Source organism: Eriocheir sinensis, chromosome 31 (genome assembly GCF_024679095.1).
Source record: "Eriocheir sinensis breed Jianghai 21 chromosome 31, ASM2467909v1, whole genome shotgun sequence".
Classification (NCBI taxonomy): domain Eukaryota; kingdom Metazoa; phylum Arthropoda; class Malacostraca; order Decapoda; family Varunidae; genus Eriocheir; species Eriocheir sinensis.
In genome coordinates, this window is record NC_066539.1 from 16,366,691 (window position 1) to 16,384,851 (window position 18,161).

The window sequence follows — 18,161 nt, forward strand, 5'->3', positions numbered from 1 at the left end:
AGATAGATAGATAGATAGATGGATAGGAAGAGAGATCGATCGTCTGAAAGAGGGATTGATGAAAAGGTGGAAAAAAGATAGAGTGATAGATGGTTAGATGGGTAGAAATAGATGGATAAAGGGTAGAAAAAGAGATAGGGAAATAGAAAGAGAGATAGGGAAATAGAAAGAGAGATAGGGAAATAGAAAGAGAGAGGGAAAGAGAAAGAGAGAGATAGGGAAATAGAAAAAAAGAGATAGGGAAATAGAAAGAGAGATAGGGAAATAGAAAGAGAGAGGGAAAGAGAAAGAGAGAGATAGGGAAAGAGATAAATAGGGAAAAGGAAAGAGAGATAGGGAAAGAGAAAGAGAGATAGGGAAAGATAAAGAGAGATAAGGAAAAAGAAAAAGAGAGAGGGAAATAGAAAGAGAGAGGGAAAGAGAAAGAGAGAGATAGGGAAAGAGATAATTAGGGAAAGGGAAAGAGAGATAGGGAAAGAGAAAGAGAGATAGGGAAAGAGAAAGAGAGATAGGGAAATAGAAAAAGAGAGAGGGAAATAGAAAGAGAGAGGGAAAGAGAAAGAGAGAGATAGGGAAATAGAAAAAGAGATAGGGAAATAGAAAGAGAGAGGGAAAGAGAAAGAGAGAGGGAAAGAGAAAGAGAGATAGGGAAAGAGAAAGAGAGATAGGGAAATAGAAAGAGAGAGGGAAAGAGAAAGAGAGAGGGAAATAGAAAGAGAGAGGGAAAGAGAAAGAGAGAGGGAAAGAGAAAGAGAGAGGGAAAGAGAAAGAGAGATAGGGGAAAAGAAAGAGAGAAAGGGAAAAAGAAAGAGAGATAGGGAAAGAGAAAGAGAGATAGGGAAAGAGAAAGAGAGATAGGGAAGGAGAAAGAGAGAGAGGGAAAGAAAAAGAGAGAGAGGGAAATTGAAAGATTGATAAGGAAAGAGAAAGAGAGAGAGGGAAAGAAAAAGAGAGAGATAGGGAAAGAGAAAGAGAGAAAGGGAAAAAGAAAGAGAAGGAGGGTAGAAAAAGAAAGGAAAAGAGAGAGAGAGAGAGAGAGAGAGAGAGAGAGAGAGAGAGAGAGAGAGAGAGAGAGAGAGAGAGAGAGAGAGAGAGAGAGAGAGAGAGAGAGAGAGAGAGAGAGAGACGGGGATTAATATATAAACTGAAGTGGGGTGTCAGCGGTAAGTTGATGGACTGAAGGTTAGAATCAAGGAAGGAAGGAAGGAAGGGAGGGAGGGAAGAAGGCGGGAGGGAGGGAATGGTCGGATGGAGGGGGAAGGGAAGGGAGGGAGGGAAAAGGTGAAGGGCCTGGCCTAATTTCCTCTATAACACCCATCCATCATTCTGCCATGGAGGGAGTCACTATCCTCGCTTACCTCTCCTCCTCCTCCTCCTCCTCTTCTTCTTCATCGCCGCCGCCGGTGTGACGCTGAGGAACGACCCGCCCGCGATCTGTTTACGCCAGCTTTTTTTTTTATTATTCTTTTCTACTTTTCTTCGTTTTTTTTTTGCTATCTCTTTACGCCAGCATACTTTTTTTCTTTTAATACTTTCCTTCTTTGCGATTTGTTTTTAATGTTGATGTTGCTTTTCGGTGAGTATGATTGCAGATATACTTTGATTTTTATTACGTATCTTCTTTTTCTATTTTCTTTATTTCCTTTTGTATTTTACGCCCACTTGTTTTTTTCTACATTCCCGCTTCTGCGTTTTTTATCTTTTATGTTTCTTTTCTGTGAGTATGATATATATTTAGCTTTTTTTTTATGTATCCTTTCAGTTTCTTTTTTGTTTGTTTTTGCTGTTGTTGCTGGATTGATATGATTCCGAAGTTTTTTTTATCCTCTCCACTCAGAAAGACACACTATTGCCTCTCCGGTCGTGACAACAACGGAAAAGACGTTTAGTTTTTATTATATATTTGAAGATACGACACTTGAGGATTTTATTCCGTTCTACTTTGTGAAGCGTCACATTCGTTTTTCTTGTAAGGAAAGCGACTCGACTTTTGTTTTGCTTTCGGTCAACAACGCCGAGATATTTTTCCTCCGCTCGATGAAAGCGACGCAGTCTTCTCTTCGCTGAACCTTACTCCCCGGAAGCCATACCGGTGTTTTTTTTTCCTCCGACACTTCCTCCGGCACTTCATACACCTCCCCATTTAAAGAAAACGACAAGGATGGGGATTTCTTCCCTGCTGAATTTAAGGAAATCGTCACAGAGTTTTCTTTCGGAATTACATCTAGAGGGCGATCATCAGCTTCATGACTAAGAAGTTTCATTATATTAGAAAACGAAGAAGATTTTGCATCCGCCAAATCTCAAGGAAAAGTTACCAAGGAAGCTTCACTTTTAATACCACACATTAACACACGCAACACTGCAACTGCAAGACAAAAAGTAACTTGGGATAAGAAAAAAAAGGTGAAAATGTGAGAAAAAACGAGTTGAAGAAGTTGTCATCTACAATGCCATCACGAGGGAGACGCGATGTGATTCTGCAGGGAGTCAAATTATGTGTAAGGAGGAGGAGGAGGATGACTAGGAGGAGAAGGAGAAGGAGGAGAATTAGGAATCGTTGTCGCCCGCCACTCACAGTTCATGTCGAGGGTGACGGTGGCGGAGATGGGCGAGGAGTCGTTGAAGTTGGTGGCGCGGCACTCGAAGACGGCGTGGAGGTGTCGCCGGCTGAGTTCCGTCACCCGCAGCGTCACCTTGGTGACCCCCTCGGGCTCCTGCGTCTCCTCGGAGGGCCACACCTCGTCGTTCACCCGCCATTGCACCGTTGGCGTGGGGCGGCCTGCGGGAGGGAAGAATGTTACGCCCTGGGGGTGCTTTAACAGGACATTGCAAGCAGACATGTTGAAGAGATATGTATTTTATTTATAATTTAATCATATTCCACCTTTATATTGTGATAGTTTAGTAGTAAATCACAATTAGGCAGACTCATGAGATGTATGTTATGTATTATTTCATCATATTTTTTTTGTTGTACACACTAAACCTTATGTTTAACCCATTTCCTGAGGTTCTGGGAGTAAGGCTTTTTTTTTTTTAGTCTTATAAGTAACTGCTTCATTTGGAAAGGACCGAGGAAAAAAGCTACCAAAATAACAGCTAAGAAACCCGCCATGCCATGATGTAAAATCTAAATTTACAGTCATTGGTTGGACGTAGCCACAAGGTGACATACGTGAAATATTTAAACGGGTTATATAGTGATAAGGTTAATTTAGGTAAAGAGCTAACATTTGAAAAAATGTCAAAATTGGTTAAATTCAAGTATTGGAAGGTGATTCGTAATAGCTGATTGACGGTCAGGGTAGTGGACGAATGGAGCAAAATACTCAGATATGTAGTTGGAGGAAATGCGAGATTCTGGATGGGAAGGGAAGATGATAATCTATTGCTGTCTGGAGCTACCATATGTGGGTCGAACGCCCGGTCTCTTACAGGTGTCTTGATATTCTTGTGAGTTATCGCTTACCTTTGTATAGATTTAGGATATCAGAGCTACGATCTCCAATGTACTCGTACGATCATGGACATTCTACGGAATTTTGGAAACACAACTCAGTGTCCTCATTTTGTTCACTTCCCAGTGAATAGTAAAACAAAATAAATGTGAAGCCTACAACCCTGAACACATTATTCTTTTCCTCCGCACCCTTATTATTCTGCCATGTCCTTTTTGATGAAACATTTTCTCAAAATGAAATTGAAATCCTCCGAAAGTACACACTCTCGAGATTGAAAAATGTTGCGTAGTAAGTGAACGTGGAGCTTAAGCTTTTAATCTCTCTTAGTCGATTAGAATGAGTGCAGGAAGGTATTATTTGTATGAATTTTGTATGAGGAAAAGCTTGCGAGCGGCGCCTCTGAAGATTTAATATTAGTCACCCATTGAAATAAGTTCCCGTCCGTCTCCTCGTCTGCATGCAATCACATTTGTCTCTCCTATTACCCATTCACCCTTCCCTCATCTGTCTTTATGTTGCTTCCCTCTGTCTTATTGGCCAGAACAACGCACTTCCTCCTCTCTTTTCCCCTCTTCTTTCCCCTTCCCTTCACCTTCCCTTGGTAGTCGCTGCCATCAACTCTCTCTCTCTCTCTCTCTCTCTCTCTCTCTCTCTCTCTCTCTCTCTCTCTCTCTCTCTCTCTCTCTCTCTCTCTCTCTCTCTCTCTCTCTCTCTCTCTCTCTCTCTCTCTCGCACGTTGCTACTCTCCCCTTCTTCGTCTCGTTCATCTTTATTCATATTTTAATTCATGTAATTAATCTTTCTTGCTGTTGGTCTTCCTTGTCTTCGGAGTTCATTTCCCTCGCTTTTCCTCGGCAGCATTTTCTATTTTACGATTTCCTTTTGCTAATGTTTTTCTTCGGGGATATTACGAGAGTTCCACTTATGTGACCACGGAAGGAACTGTATTTCATTGTCCTGTCACCCGCCCCCCTGTTATCTCTTTTGCTCCCTTCTCTCTCTCTCTCTCTCTCTCTCTCTCTCTCTCTCTCTCTCTCTCTCTCTCTCTCTCTCTCTCTCTCTCTCACACACACACACACACACACACACACACACACACGGGAATGGATGCTAAACAGATTTACCTTTCGTGCATATATCTTCATCTCCATGTCATCCATCCGTTCTCACCTATAACTCACTTTCACTCGGAAATGCGAACACCCATTTTCACTTCACGATTTCATTCCCCACAAAGCACGACGCAGTTCTCGCCGGCCTTGAGTTCTTGCAGTTGACGCACCCCTTGCATAAAGTCACGTCAATCTTAATCCACTCCCATCACCACCACGACCAATTCTGCTTCACCTGACCTCTCCTCCCGTGCCTAAAAACTGCCACCCTCCCTCCCATAAACTGAGCTTTCAACATTATCAGAACCCACCACCACTGTCGACATCTGGCGGAGGGAATAACGGCATTTCGGCTTTGAGTATTACGCGATTAAAGTTCGTCGCTACATACTGAGGCGACGAAAAAAGCCGTGATTGGAATGTACTCGTGGCGGGAAAGTAATTGAACGGGAGGTAGAAAAAAGAGAAAGGGCGGAAAGGAAGGAGGTAGGGGAATAGTTGAATAGACGACTGGGTTGCGTGACTGTATGTGTGTTCGTGGGCATCTATGGGTGTGTTTGTGTGATCGATTAGACATACATTCATGCTAAACTGAAAGATGTCCATGTTTAACCGTAAGCCCGCCGCGACATGGCAGTGGTCAGCATACGAATTGCCCGCTATACTGACGGGCAGGATCGTCCGTGATATCAGCGGGGCTACTAAATAATGTACATGAATAAAGCATTGCTGTACCTCCATTCTCTCACCCCTCACCGGTTGTTACTCTTTTCCACGGCAGGATGAGTAACACCAGCCACCCCCCCCCCCTTTTTTTTTCTGCCGTAAATAAATCATAAAAGTCAATAAAAAACGCACGTATTTACATTTGGTCTTTATGTATCGCGCCGTATAGCTTAACTACGTCAGTCGATAAGAGTTTGATACCAATATACTGGGAAATATTTCACTGGTTGATGGTCTTGCTGCGGGATTTCGCGGGCGACCTCATGTTTAGCTGTTCATGTCATCCCTCAGCGGCTGAAGGACTGCTGCCATCAATAACCCGGGGCTGACGTGCTTGAGCGTGCTTTTGATGGGAATTTAATGGGAATTTGATTGGAATTATCCGCCATCGCGAGCCCCGCCCCGCCACTATCTCCACTAATGCCCGTGACGTGGGGGCGGTGACTCGTTCAGAAGAGCAACAACGGTGGTTTGTGGTGGGTGACAACACACACACACACACACACACACACACACACAGACACACACACACACACACACACACACACACACACACACACACACACACACACACACACACACACACACACACACACAAGGGCCTTTCTCTGTGTTGGCAGTGTGTGGTGTTATCAATGTATCATGTATGAGTGTTCTGTCGCGGTGTGAAAAAAGCGAAGGGGAGTGCACGAACTCATTTTTAGCAGCATGTCGCACGCTGTGAAGTGCAAAGACTTGTATTCTTGATTTGTTCATGCTGCATAGAAACACTAATGATATAATGATAATGAAATAATAATGATAGTGATAATGATAATTACGATAATAATAATAATAATAATAATAATAATAATAATAATAATAATAATAATAATAATAATAATAATAATAATAATAATAATGATGATGATGATGATGATGATGATGATGATGATGATAATAATAGTACCAGCCACGGCAGTAGAAATTTCAGTTCAATAACCATCAAGCGATGCACATCAGACCTCTGCCTGTCACGGAATTGATTGCCTATTTTTAGTGATAATGTACGATTGTCAAAATCTTTGGCAGCAACTAGTTTATTGAAAAGTCAATGAATTACTTATACACTTAAAAGGTTCTTTGAACTTTACAGATTTTTTTTCAATCATGTAGTTTTTTGGGAGCAATTTTCTCATCTGCCGCGCGGCGAGTGTGATAAACTTTAAACTGATCCACTCCGAAAGTTCTTGTTCGAAATGATTTCTTTATGCGTTCCAATGCTTGACAACACTAGTTCGGACTTCTCGAATTTACATTGCTCTTCTTTACAATTGTAATGTTTTGAAAGGGATTCTTCCCAACTTTTCTTCACACTTCCTAGAAATCATTTTCAAATTTATATGTGATTGTCTTTTTTTTTAAATTCATGAGCAATATATACCTGTTATATTTCAACAAGACGGTGGCTGTGTTAATATCAAGGAGAGACCACATGCATTTTTTTGTCGTAATACAGATGTAGTTAACGCAGTCTGATGCTTCACTACACCCTTATTACTCTGTCGCGCCTCAGTGGAAACATTCTGCTCTTGTTGGACGTCCCCCCCCCTCCTCTGTATTTCCTTCTGCCTACGATTTGACCTCTTTCAAAGCTCAAAGCTCTTTTAAACAGTCTTTGAACCTTCAATTTAGTTCTACGCTCTGCAAAGGGGAGCAATGCTTCTGTGGGCTTTTGTTGTTCCATTCTTTTGTTGTTGTTCTTGACTGTACATCTGCCTTCTAGAAAAAGGATGACTTTCGGTTCTCATCAAGGAAGGAAGATTTGACGGAATCTCTTATTCCTGGTCTGCCTCATGAATGTTACTGGATCTACCTATCCATCGGTCCGTCAGTCAGTCAATCTTTAAGTCAATATATCTCTGCATCTTTCCGTTTCTGCGGGTAGCGTTGGAAAATCTCTTTGCCCTGTATATATCAAGCTGGGTGCATGCGCTAACCTGCGTGTTGTGCTGTTGCTCATCTCCCAACTGTTTGTCTCTTAAGCCTTTGGCAGGTAGAAACCCATTACTCTGGGAGGGCAAAGGTACCATCCAGGTCAGCTCACTTTACCTCCTCCAGGTTTTCCCATTTGCCGACCAACCAGACAGGGAGCTTTAGCCGACTGCCCGAGCCGGAATCGAACCTGGGATCTGGGACTCGCTTGCTAACCACTACACTGCGAAGAATTTTTATCCTCTACTGGACTAGTAATTCCTGATGATTATGTCTATTTATATTTTGATAATATTGCTTTTACATTGAAAATTAAACTTTCTCTTAGAACTGTGTTATTATATATATATATATATATATATATATATATATATATATATATATATATATATATATATATATATATATATATATATATATATATATATATTATGAACTCCCCATAAAAGTCTGGATTAAAATGTCCTGCGCCTCTTGAAGTGCAAAATCTTCAAATTCCCATTTTAAATTATGTTTGTGACTGTAAAACCGTATTCCTTCAGTATAGGCAAGTTTTTCACTGCCAGCGCTCCTGTGTGGAGTCAGCGCAGCCAGGGGAGGCATGTAATTGTTACCTCGTTGGGAGGCGGAGTAAAAATATAGCATCAGTGGCAGCAGGAACGAGAAGATTGAATTCCGTAATTTTTCTTCGCAATATATTTTGAGGACTGACTTTTTTTTTTTTCATACAACAAAGGAGGCAACTCAAGGGCACATATGTGTGAATATAAGTAGTGGTGACTGTGTGTGTGTGTGTGTGTGTGTGTGTGTGTGTGTGTGTGTGTGTGTGTGTGTGTGTGTGTGCGCAGCCATTCTCCTGGACTCCCCCGTAGCGGCAGCAGTCCGGGTGAATATTTAATGTGTGAAGAATTGCACCGTACCCCACTGACCGACAAATGCTGCGCGGGTGAATTATTCAGGCTAAGGAGAATTGTTGAACCAAGACCACGGGCTAACACACACACACACACACACACACACACACACACACACACACACACACTCACACTCACTCTCACTTTCTCTCTATCTATCTATCTGTCTGTCTGTATCTATCTATTTATCTATCTATCTATCTATCTATCTATCTGTCTATCTATCTATCTGTCAGTCTATCTATCTTTCTCTCTCTCTCTCTCTCGCTTTAAAGATCACCAGCAGGTATCGATCAGGGAATCAGACTTCCTGCGGCGCCTTGCATTGTTATGGAGCCAGCCGACGCGCCAGTGAGAGAGTAGTAATGATAACTTAATTCCTCGGTGTTCCTGAATTACTTAAAAAAATCACCACCTTCAACTTCCTTCCCAAACTATCACGGCGTTGATTTACGTCACAAGAAACTGGGGCGAGAAGACTAGACCGACACATTTGGTTGGAAAAAGAAAAAAAAATACAGGGTTAGCAGGTACATTAAAGCCCAGTAAGGTAGCAAAAAAAAAAGGTAGGAGGAGGTAAAGACGAAAAAAATAAGGAAAAAACAGGGAAGGTACAGGGAGAGGTGCGCGCCACAAATCACAGTGTCGCAAAAACAAGGTACTCAAGGCAGGGCAATAACAGGGGCCAGCCGTAAAAAGGCTCAGATGGTGGCAGGGGATGTGGCCCTTGCGCTCATAATGGAGGCTGTTCCTTCCGATATTCGCGTTTGGCGGCGAAGGGCACGTAGGAGGAGAAGGGGAGGGAAGGGAAAGAGAGAAAGGGGGATATAGTGTACGAGAGAGAGTGGGAGGGTGGGTGAGGGGGATAAAAAAAATACGAGAGAGCGACATAAACCCCCGCCGTTCCGTAGCCGCCCAAGGGACAGGATATCGAAGATTTATAAGGATCTCTTGTGTTAATTGGTCGCGGCGTTATGTGCAATGGCCTCCGTTATGGCGTGGGCGAGCCTGGGTAAACATCTCGTTGGGTGGGGGCCGGGGTGGGGAAGCGCCGCCCAGGAAAAAGGAGAGAGGACCATTGCCAGAGGAGCTGTTCCGTGTGCGTGTGTGTGTACGTGTGTCTTTGTGTGTGTGTGTGTGTGTGTGTGTGTGTGTGTGTGTGTGTGTGTGTGTTTAAGTGAATTAGGATGATTTCAAAGGGTGCTTGCTAATGAGGGTTGATTAATACCTTTTAACTCTTTTGGTGCAACAGCTATAACACCACCACCACCACCATCACCATCATCATCATCATCATCATCACCACCACCATCATCATCATCATCACCATCATCATCATCTCCACCACCACCACCACCAACAACAACAACAACAACAGCAACAACACCACCACCACCACCAACAGCAACAACAACAACAACAATAACATCAACAACAACAACAACAACAACAACAACAACAACAACAACAACAACAACAACAACAACTACTACTACTGCTGCTACTACTGCAACTTTTAATACTATTACAAGAGGAAATGGTGCAAATATGGGCTAGGGTGTAATTATGGGCAAACGAGATTCTAGCTATGTGAAGCACTGTATCTTGATGGGAAACATATGAGTCATTACTTTCAAGGCAACGAACTTTTGTATTCCTTTTCAGTTGGGCTGCGATCAGCCCACTGGATAGATGCCTGGCGCTCATGATCATTTTTATCACAGTGTTAAAGATTTTTTTCAAAGGAATTTTCTTTATTTTTTCCATTCAAATGCTACCTTATTGGTTTATTTTCTAGAGTCAAGTGATAAGTTTAAAAATTGGACTTTAAAGTCAGCATATATTTTATTAGCAAATGTTAAACATCTGTTGATACTACTCATACTTGAAATATGGCTTTACGCTGGTAATATTGGCTACTCTACCAGGTGCTAATATAGGCTACCCTACCAGGTGCTAATATGGGCTCCAGCCATCGGAAAGAAGACAGGTAACAGGGGTCGGAAGAGAGCTGGTGCGTGTCCCATAACAGGAAAACCTTACAAAAAATCACTAAATGAATTTCTAAAGAAGGCAAATGTGGAAAACCGAAAATGAGTTTAGATTTTTGATTCAAGGAAGAGCAGACCTAAGAAAAGGCTCCAATAAAGAGAAACAACCTAATTTGTATGAAAGTATATTCTGAAGATTCAGACAGTGGGCCTGGTGCATTTATTTTACAGGACGGTGACAGTGAGACAGTGAAATAGAAATGCCTGTTGGGACACAAAAGCCAGGAGATGAAGATGCTGCCTGCCTTTTCTGTGACAGGAACTTTTCTGGTGATAAAAGAGGTGAACTGTGGGTTCAGTGTATGATGTGTTAACTGTGGGCACACAATGAATATGCAGGAGCTGAGATGGATGCATGTGTGTGACTATTATAAAAATTACAAGTTAAAAGATTTTTTCATATAACAAAATAATACGGGGATATTTTATTACAATACTGAAAAGGAATAAGTTTTCTTTCATCTGTGATTACTTGCGGCTGTGTATGAAAAATAAATTACTTAAAGGTACCTGTGACATTCAGTTTTATCCACCTTTAGCCCGCTTATATACACCATTAAATATAGTTAATATAGGTAGCCCATATTTGCACCACCATTTAACAAACAGTGATTTTGAGTAAGTGAATAAAAAAGTTATTTTACAGAAAACTGTAATGATTTTTTAGGACGTTGCATGCTTAGCGTATAGTAAACATAACATATTTTGTATTGCGGATATTAGTTTATTTAACCGCCGTTAAAACTCGAACATATTTGGAGAAAAAAATGGTTGCCATATTTGTACCATTTCCTCTACTACTACTCGAACAGTTGATCGTACTACAACAACAACAACAACAACAAAACACATGCACCAACCAGCAAAACCCCCAACGACAACAATAACAACAATAGGACGGCAACATCAACAAGAAAAGCAATAACAACAAAAAATAAAACCACAATGCACAACAATAACACCTCCCCCTCCCCCCCACCCTCACCAACCCCTACCACCATCACCACCCCCACCACCATCACCATCACCACCACCACAAAAGCTAGGAGAAAAGATTAGCATTGTGGAGGCTCCCCAGCTGACACATAGCAGAGAGACCCTTCTATCCCGCTGACTCTCATATGTCCCTCCCCCCTCGCTCACCACAACTCTTTCCCCCCACCACCCACACACATCCCCACACACTCAGGGTCATATTCACCCATCCGCAACCGAGCACACATATTTGACAGGGCATTCCTAGGAGTTCTAAGCATTTCCAGGGGTAGTTTTATGACCCCGGTGGTAATTTGACTCTTCCTCTGTACCATAAACCTAAAACCACATTCATTAGAGCCCGACTGATCTCATTTTCGGCCTTTCGGAATAGTTGATGTGATTGCTGGAAACGTGTGAGAATACCATCCCTACTTTCCCCCTGAACGTTCTCCATCCTCTCCATCACCTCGATCTCCATGCCTCGCTTTCTCTCCTTCTGCGGCATGGCATCGCCCCGCAGGAGGCATCGGGAAGGGCCTCTTAGTGTGTCTCGGTAAAATGAACCACTGAGAGGGACAAAGACCGATCCTTTTCTCCTCTGTGATTACTCCGCCTGTGCCCGCTGGGAAAAAAGGCGCTTGATCGATCTCTGTTCACGTGGTCGACAGGGCAATGCGAGGGAGAAGCAAGAGGGTGAAGGGGACGAGGAGGAAGCCTATACCTGGAACCGATATTAATTACTGCTGGAGAGACGCAGTGTTATGTGACGCAGAAAGACCAGGAGGGAGGGAGAGTGAGAGAGACTGACTGGAAAAAAAATGAATGATGTGTGTGTGGGATCGTGTTGGAGGGACTGATTTATTTTGCTTGTAAGGTTTCGCCATTGAGGATTTTTGTGGTGGAGGTGATGGTGAGTGAGTGAGTGAGTGAGTGGTTGATGGTGACTGTGATGGTGTGGTATAGTGGCAGGCGTGCTCTTCTTGTTGTTGTTGCGCTATTGTTGTGTTGTTTTTATTATATATATTTGCGTTATTTTGTGAATAGTCTCATTATCAACGCAGTAATAATTGTGATAATAATAATAGTTGTTTTACCGCCTTTCCTTTTGATAATTTGTTTTTGTAGAAAATTATAAACAAAATATGTGGGTAGATAATTAGGAAAAGAAAGAGGATGACGAAAACAATAAAATAGAGGCACTAGCCCAGGAGGAGGAGGAAGAGGAGGAGGCCAAGGTTGGAGGAAAGTTGACACGGTGAGTGGAAGTGGAGGATGGGAGAAAAAAAATGTAGAAGCGTAAACAGGTGGAGGCAGACGCAAAGGAATTAGGATTTAGGAACAGAAAAAGAAAAGGATGAGGAAGAGGAGGAGGAGTAGAATTACGAGGAGGAGGAGGAGGAGGAAGAGGAGGAGGAGGAAGAGAAGGAAGAAGGTTGGCAAGAGTTAAGGACGGAATAGGCGGAAGAAAATGTAAAATGAGATAGACAGATTGAGTCAGAGAGAGAGAGAGAGAGAGAGAGAGAGAGAGAGAGAGAGAGAGAGAGAGAGAGAGAGAGAGAGACCACAATTGAGTTTCTGTTCATATGTTCGTGTTCTTGGTGTTTCTGAAGGCATGGTGGAGGTGAACACAAGCATCAATGGAGCCGCGGGGTGTGAGAGGCGGCGCAGCATCACTAATAGAAAGCAAACACCACTAAGAACGCGCATATACAACGTCATATTTTTGTGGCCGCCGCTTCCTCGAGTCACCGGCGGACAAAATACAACATTATTCTGCCCCCGTTGTATAGTTTCCCGATAGTCGATATTTGTCCGCTGAACATTCCCGTTTATCTATTCATGTATTCGATCCAGCGCTGTTATTTTTCGGAGTTAAATTGCAAGCTTTCGTGCCTGGGCGAAAAACCTCGGAGGCTGAATTGACGTTCCCTTCCAGCACGATCGGGCCGCCGGGTGGTGTTCGCTCGCCTCTCATCCTCGCTCTACGTCGGTCTTTCATCTCTTCCTTCGCACGGGTTTATCACATCATCCTTCCGTCTCTCCGTTCTCACTCTCTTCTCGTGTTGTCTGTCTGTTTGCCTGCGTTCCCTCTCTCTCTCTCCCTCCCTCCCTGCCTTCTTCACTGTCTTCCTATCTGCTTGTACTTGCGTGCCTGTTTATCCGTCTGTCTGTCTGTCTTTTTGCATTCTCTGTTGTCTCCCTCCCTGCTTTTCTATGTCTTCCTATTTGCCTCCCTGCTTGCCTGTCCCATTGCTTGCCTGCCTTCTACCCTGTTCCTGCCTGCCTTCTTGCCTGCTCCTGCCTATCTGTCTGTCTGCTTCTCTTCCTCCCTGCTTTCTGTCTTTTTCCTCCTTTCCCGTCCATATCAAGAAGCGATAACTCAGGCTGTGGCGGCGCCGGCTCCCCCTTGTCCTCCGTCCCGCACACCGGCGCGCGTCACTTGGCTGTCTTCCTCCTGTGATATAGAGCGTCGCCACTTGTCCAGGGCGGCTCCCCTACCCTCTCCTTCCCTGACGCCCGCCTTACCATCGCGCGCGCACACACACACACACACACACACACACACACACACACACACACACACACACACACACACACTCATTTTTTCTCTCTCTCTCTCTCTCTCTCTCTCGCCTAATATATTTTACAGTTTTCCTCTCGTCTCTTCCCTCTTTTTTCTTAAGTATGTTTTTTTTCAGTCTTGTACCAGTGAATTATCGCCATTTTTTTCCGCTCAGATTCGCATTTTTTTCCTGAAATTCTACTAGAGTATATTTTAGCTTTCCTTAAATTATGTTACCATCACCCGCAAAATACGAGAAAACGTAAAATGTTGAACGAATGAGACCGGCATAGAGATATTCATATTTTACTCCTGCTTTTCCTTCGTTTTTCTCTTCTCTCTTCCTCTTTTCGCCAGGCAGCCGGTCTCCTTTCTCTGGCGTCTCTCTCCTCTGTGTACTGCGCCGGGCAGCTCCTCAAGTTTGGAGTGAGTTAAGGTAACAGCATTAGCCTCTGCGGCGGCGGCGGTGGAGGTGCAGGCGGCGGGGTAAGGACACTCAGGAGCTTCCCTCGACACCTTCCCTGCCGCCGCCTGTGTATGTACACTTTGTACGTCAGTCAGTCACAGTTTGGTCCCCGTTCCTGCGTGTTTGAATTTTGTAACTGCAACAGCATGTGATTCATATTGCATCAGTGTCTAGTGGGGGAATCTCTGCTACTCAGCTTATTGCATTTCACGGGGAGGCGGGCGGATATCCTCTTGCTGTGAACGAAAAATTGGGTAAAAAAATATCTTACAAGTTTATACCAAAAAATATAGGTGGAAAATTTCGCTGGCGTTAGGGCCGTCCGGTGTGGTCACGTTCCGCCCTGATGGGAAGCCGTAATTGTCTCTTCCCTGGCGGCGAGGAATCCGGGGCTGTTGCTCAGAAAGGATGCATGAAATTACTGAGGCCGCGGACGGACCGGCGCCGCGGAGGGAAGAGACGGATCGCGGTCCAATGTTTTAGAGGGAATAGTTAGAGAATAATTTAACGGTGGACTGGAAAACGGATGAAGTCTTGATTTTAAGTCAAGTTTATATTTAAAAAAACTCCACTTGCATGTATGAAATGAATATTTGTGCCGGAGTCATCTCGCTATGTGTTTTTCCTGTATAAAATTTTTTTTTTATAAAATTGTCCACAAACCTTCACATTCCATGCTGGATGCTGATGTTCTTTTCTTTAAGCCACACAAAAACGTGTTTCCGTGCGGGAAAGAAATATATAAGCCGGTGAGGGCGCCCGAGGTGGCGGGGGCGGGGGTCTGAGTGGCTCAACAAGAAACTTTGCGAGCTAACTTGTCCAGTCTCCAACAGGGGACCTTCTCTTCAGTCTCGGCTTGAAAAATTCAGAGATCTAAACTTCTTCAACATTCTCAGGAGAGAGCTTCGAATGTATGGACAGAAATGTAGGAATAAAGTCGCTTCTTTCACGGTAACTGTATGTAATCGTTTAAAGGTGCTCATTTTGAGAATTTGTCTTAAAGGTATATTGCCCACTTGTAGCTGTCTCAGAGGTCCTATACTCTGTTTGTAGTAGTTAGGAATAAGAGCACCCCAGGACTCATGACACCTGCTCCGTGCCCGCCACCTCACCGCCTTGAACAAAGCACTGCCGCCCCAACAGCAGCAACCGCGGCCGTGCCACCTCCGCCACAAACAGCACGTAGCTCACGCCTCGTCAGGAATACCAGACGCCCGCTCTCGCTGCTTTGTCCACGAATTTGCCTCGCAGCCCGGCCGGCTCATACCGAAGTCCGGGTGCGTTTTGTTAGCAGTTTGCCTGAATAAGACGGCGCTGATTCGGCTATGTGCGTGTGTTTGCCGCGGCCCTGGGAGTCAACACCACGCGCGCCGGGAAACCTGAAGGGCTCCGATTTATGCCTGACGAAGTGAGACCCGATTTAACCAGATTTTTTGCGATGCAGATTTTCATAGCAACACTTTGCTTTGCGGCGAGTTGGTGTCTGCGAGGCGTGAGGTGGAGGCTTAAATGCAAGGCTCCGCGGGGAAGTTTATCCCCCAAGTTGTTTACGGACGGTGCTCGGCCTCGGCCTCTCCTCTCCTCTCCTCTCCAGGCCTTCCCTCCGCCCTGCTGTGCTCCGCCCGCTGCAACGAGGCTCAGTCACGGAATGCAATATATTAGGGGGGGTTTCTTCATCATATGTTTTATATTTTATTTAGCAAACACACACACACACACACACACACACACACACACACACACACACACACACACACACACACACACACACACACACACACACACACACACACACACACACACACACACACACACACACACACACACACACACACACTAGTGAATGTGTCGCGTCCCGTTTCCCAGGTATATGTAGGTGTGATGTGAGGTTCAAGCCGTACTCAAAGATCCGTTACCTGACCTCAAAGCTCATTAGTGAGGGTACTGGCTGGCCATCGCGAGTCCAGCGCGTGCTCAGATCATGGTGAATGTCACACACACATTAACTAATTATTTTCTCTCATTCTGTATTTGGTTTCGTATAGGTTTAAGATTATAATGTGAATGTTTATGTATCAGAGCCTCGCCCTGTTTTCTCTTCACTCACTAAGTCGCCTCTCGCCACCTGAAATTGACACCTCTTTGGGCCACTCCTCTAACTCTTTTATAGTGGTAGTGATTAGCGGGCTTTATTTTTCTTCCATTATGTTTTTTTGTTTTTGTTTGCCCTTGAACTTCTTCCTTTGATGTAAAAAAAAAAAAAAAAAAAATCAGTTAACGCCCTGCCGTCCCTCCTGGCTGATCCATACCCGCCCAATCCTCCGTCCCGCCTCTCCATTTGTTACGGCCATTCCGAATATATATTTTCCCTATACATATTCAGCTTCTCCCGTGCCTCACCTCAGCTCCATCTGTTCCTTTTATTCTTCCCTCTCCCCTCCCTATCTTTTCTTTCTCCCACGCTTCTTGTCTCTTTTCTCCTCCCTCCCACCATTGTCCCTCTCCCATAACTCCTCTTTCTTTCTTTATTCTTTTTCTCCATTCCCTTTTCAATCTCCCACCTTTATTATCGCGCTCTGTTCCCTTCTTTCTCCCTTCTCTCCTACATTGTCCTTCTAATCCTTTCTATTGCTATCTATTCAGTCGTCTTTTTATCCCTTTATTCCTCCCACTCTCCCTTCTCCTGTTCCATCATCTTTTCATTCTTTATTCTCCTCCTTTCCCGTTTCTTCCTTCTATTCTCAGCCTCCTATTCCCTTTCCGATTCATCATCATCATCATCACCCTTTTTATCACCCGCCCTTCCTACCTGCCTCTATTCCTTGCCTTCTTCTTTTCCCTCTCTTCTTCTTCCTGTCCTTTTTATCTTCATTTTTCTTTCCATTTTTTCTTTCCTCCATACCCGCTTCCTCACGATATCTTTTTCTCCATCTGCTCTTTCCCTCCCTTCCTTCCCTCCTATTTACTCCCAATCCTTCTCTCTCCATCTCCTCCTTTCATTCTTTTTACCCTCCTTTCCTTTTTCTTCCTCTGAGGCTCTTTTCTTTCTTTCCTCTGTTTCTTTCTATCTCAATCCTCATCTCTCTTCCTCCCGTCTACCTACTCTCCTTTATGATCTTATTTCTCCCTATCTCCAGCTGTTCTTTCTCCATTTGTTCTCTCCTATTTACTCCCACTCTTGCTATCTGCATCTTCCATTTCTAATTCTCTAACTTCCTCTCATTCCCACGCTCACTGCCCTCCTCTGCTTCTTTTCTTTTTAATCTCCACTGTTCCCTCTCTTCTTTCTTCCTCCCACCTCCTTCCTTTCTCCTTACTCCCACGCTCCCTGTCTTCCTCCATTTCTTTCCTTCTCAATTCCCCATAGCTCCTTCTTTCTTCCTCCCACACTCATTGTCTTCCTCCAGTTCTTTCTTCTTAATCCATCTTACCTCCCTCTTTCTTCCTCCAACCTCCTTCCCTTCTCCTTTCTTCCTCCCACGCTTGCTATCTCCCTCCATTTCCTTCCTCAATTCCCCATAGTTCCCTCTCTCTTCCTCCCCTTGACCTACTCTCCTCCAAGACCCTTTCTCCCACTCTTCTCTTGTGGCAACCTTACCTCCTGAGACCCTGCAGGTGAGGTAGAGCGAGGAACCTTCATTGTAGGGGCCGATGATCGATGCTCCGTTCTTCCCTGATACCAGGTGGCCAGTTTCGTTGTATATCTCCGGCTTGTTGGGAGGGACTGCGGAGGGAGAAGAAAAGGAGCGTGGTTAGTGCGGTACTGCGATGTCTTGTGGTCTGAGGATTGGATGAGGGGGGGGATGGTGGGTGACGCAGCTCAGGTGATGGATAATGAAAGGGTGATATTGGTTAGTGTGTTGGTGGGTTTGTGGGTGGTGGTGATAAGCCTGAAATCAAGCGATAGGTGGAA

At 44.2% G+C, this 18,161-nt stretch overlaps 1 protein-coding gene across 1 annotated transcript in view; it reads right to left on the reverse strand.

Annotated features, from left to right (window-relative positions):
• LOC127005976 (nephrin-like) overlaps positions 1-18,161 on the reverse strand; it is a 154,182-nt gene that overhangs the window by 60,191 nt on the left and 75,830 nt on the right. The window contains exons 3-4 of the mRNA XM_050875453.1: positions 17,847-17,972; positions 2,579-2,782 (exon numbers count right to left, since the gene is read on the reverse strand). Coding sequence (XP_050731410.1) covers positions 2,579-2,782; positions 17,847-17,972 — 330 coding nt within the window. The remainder of the gene's footprint in view (positions 1-2,578; positions 2,783-17,846; positions 17,973-18,161) is intronic.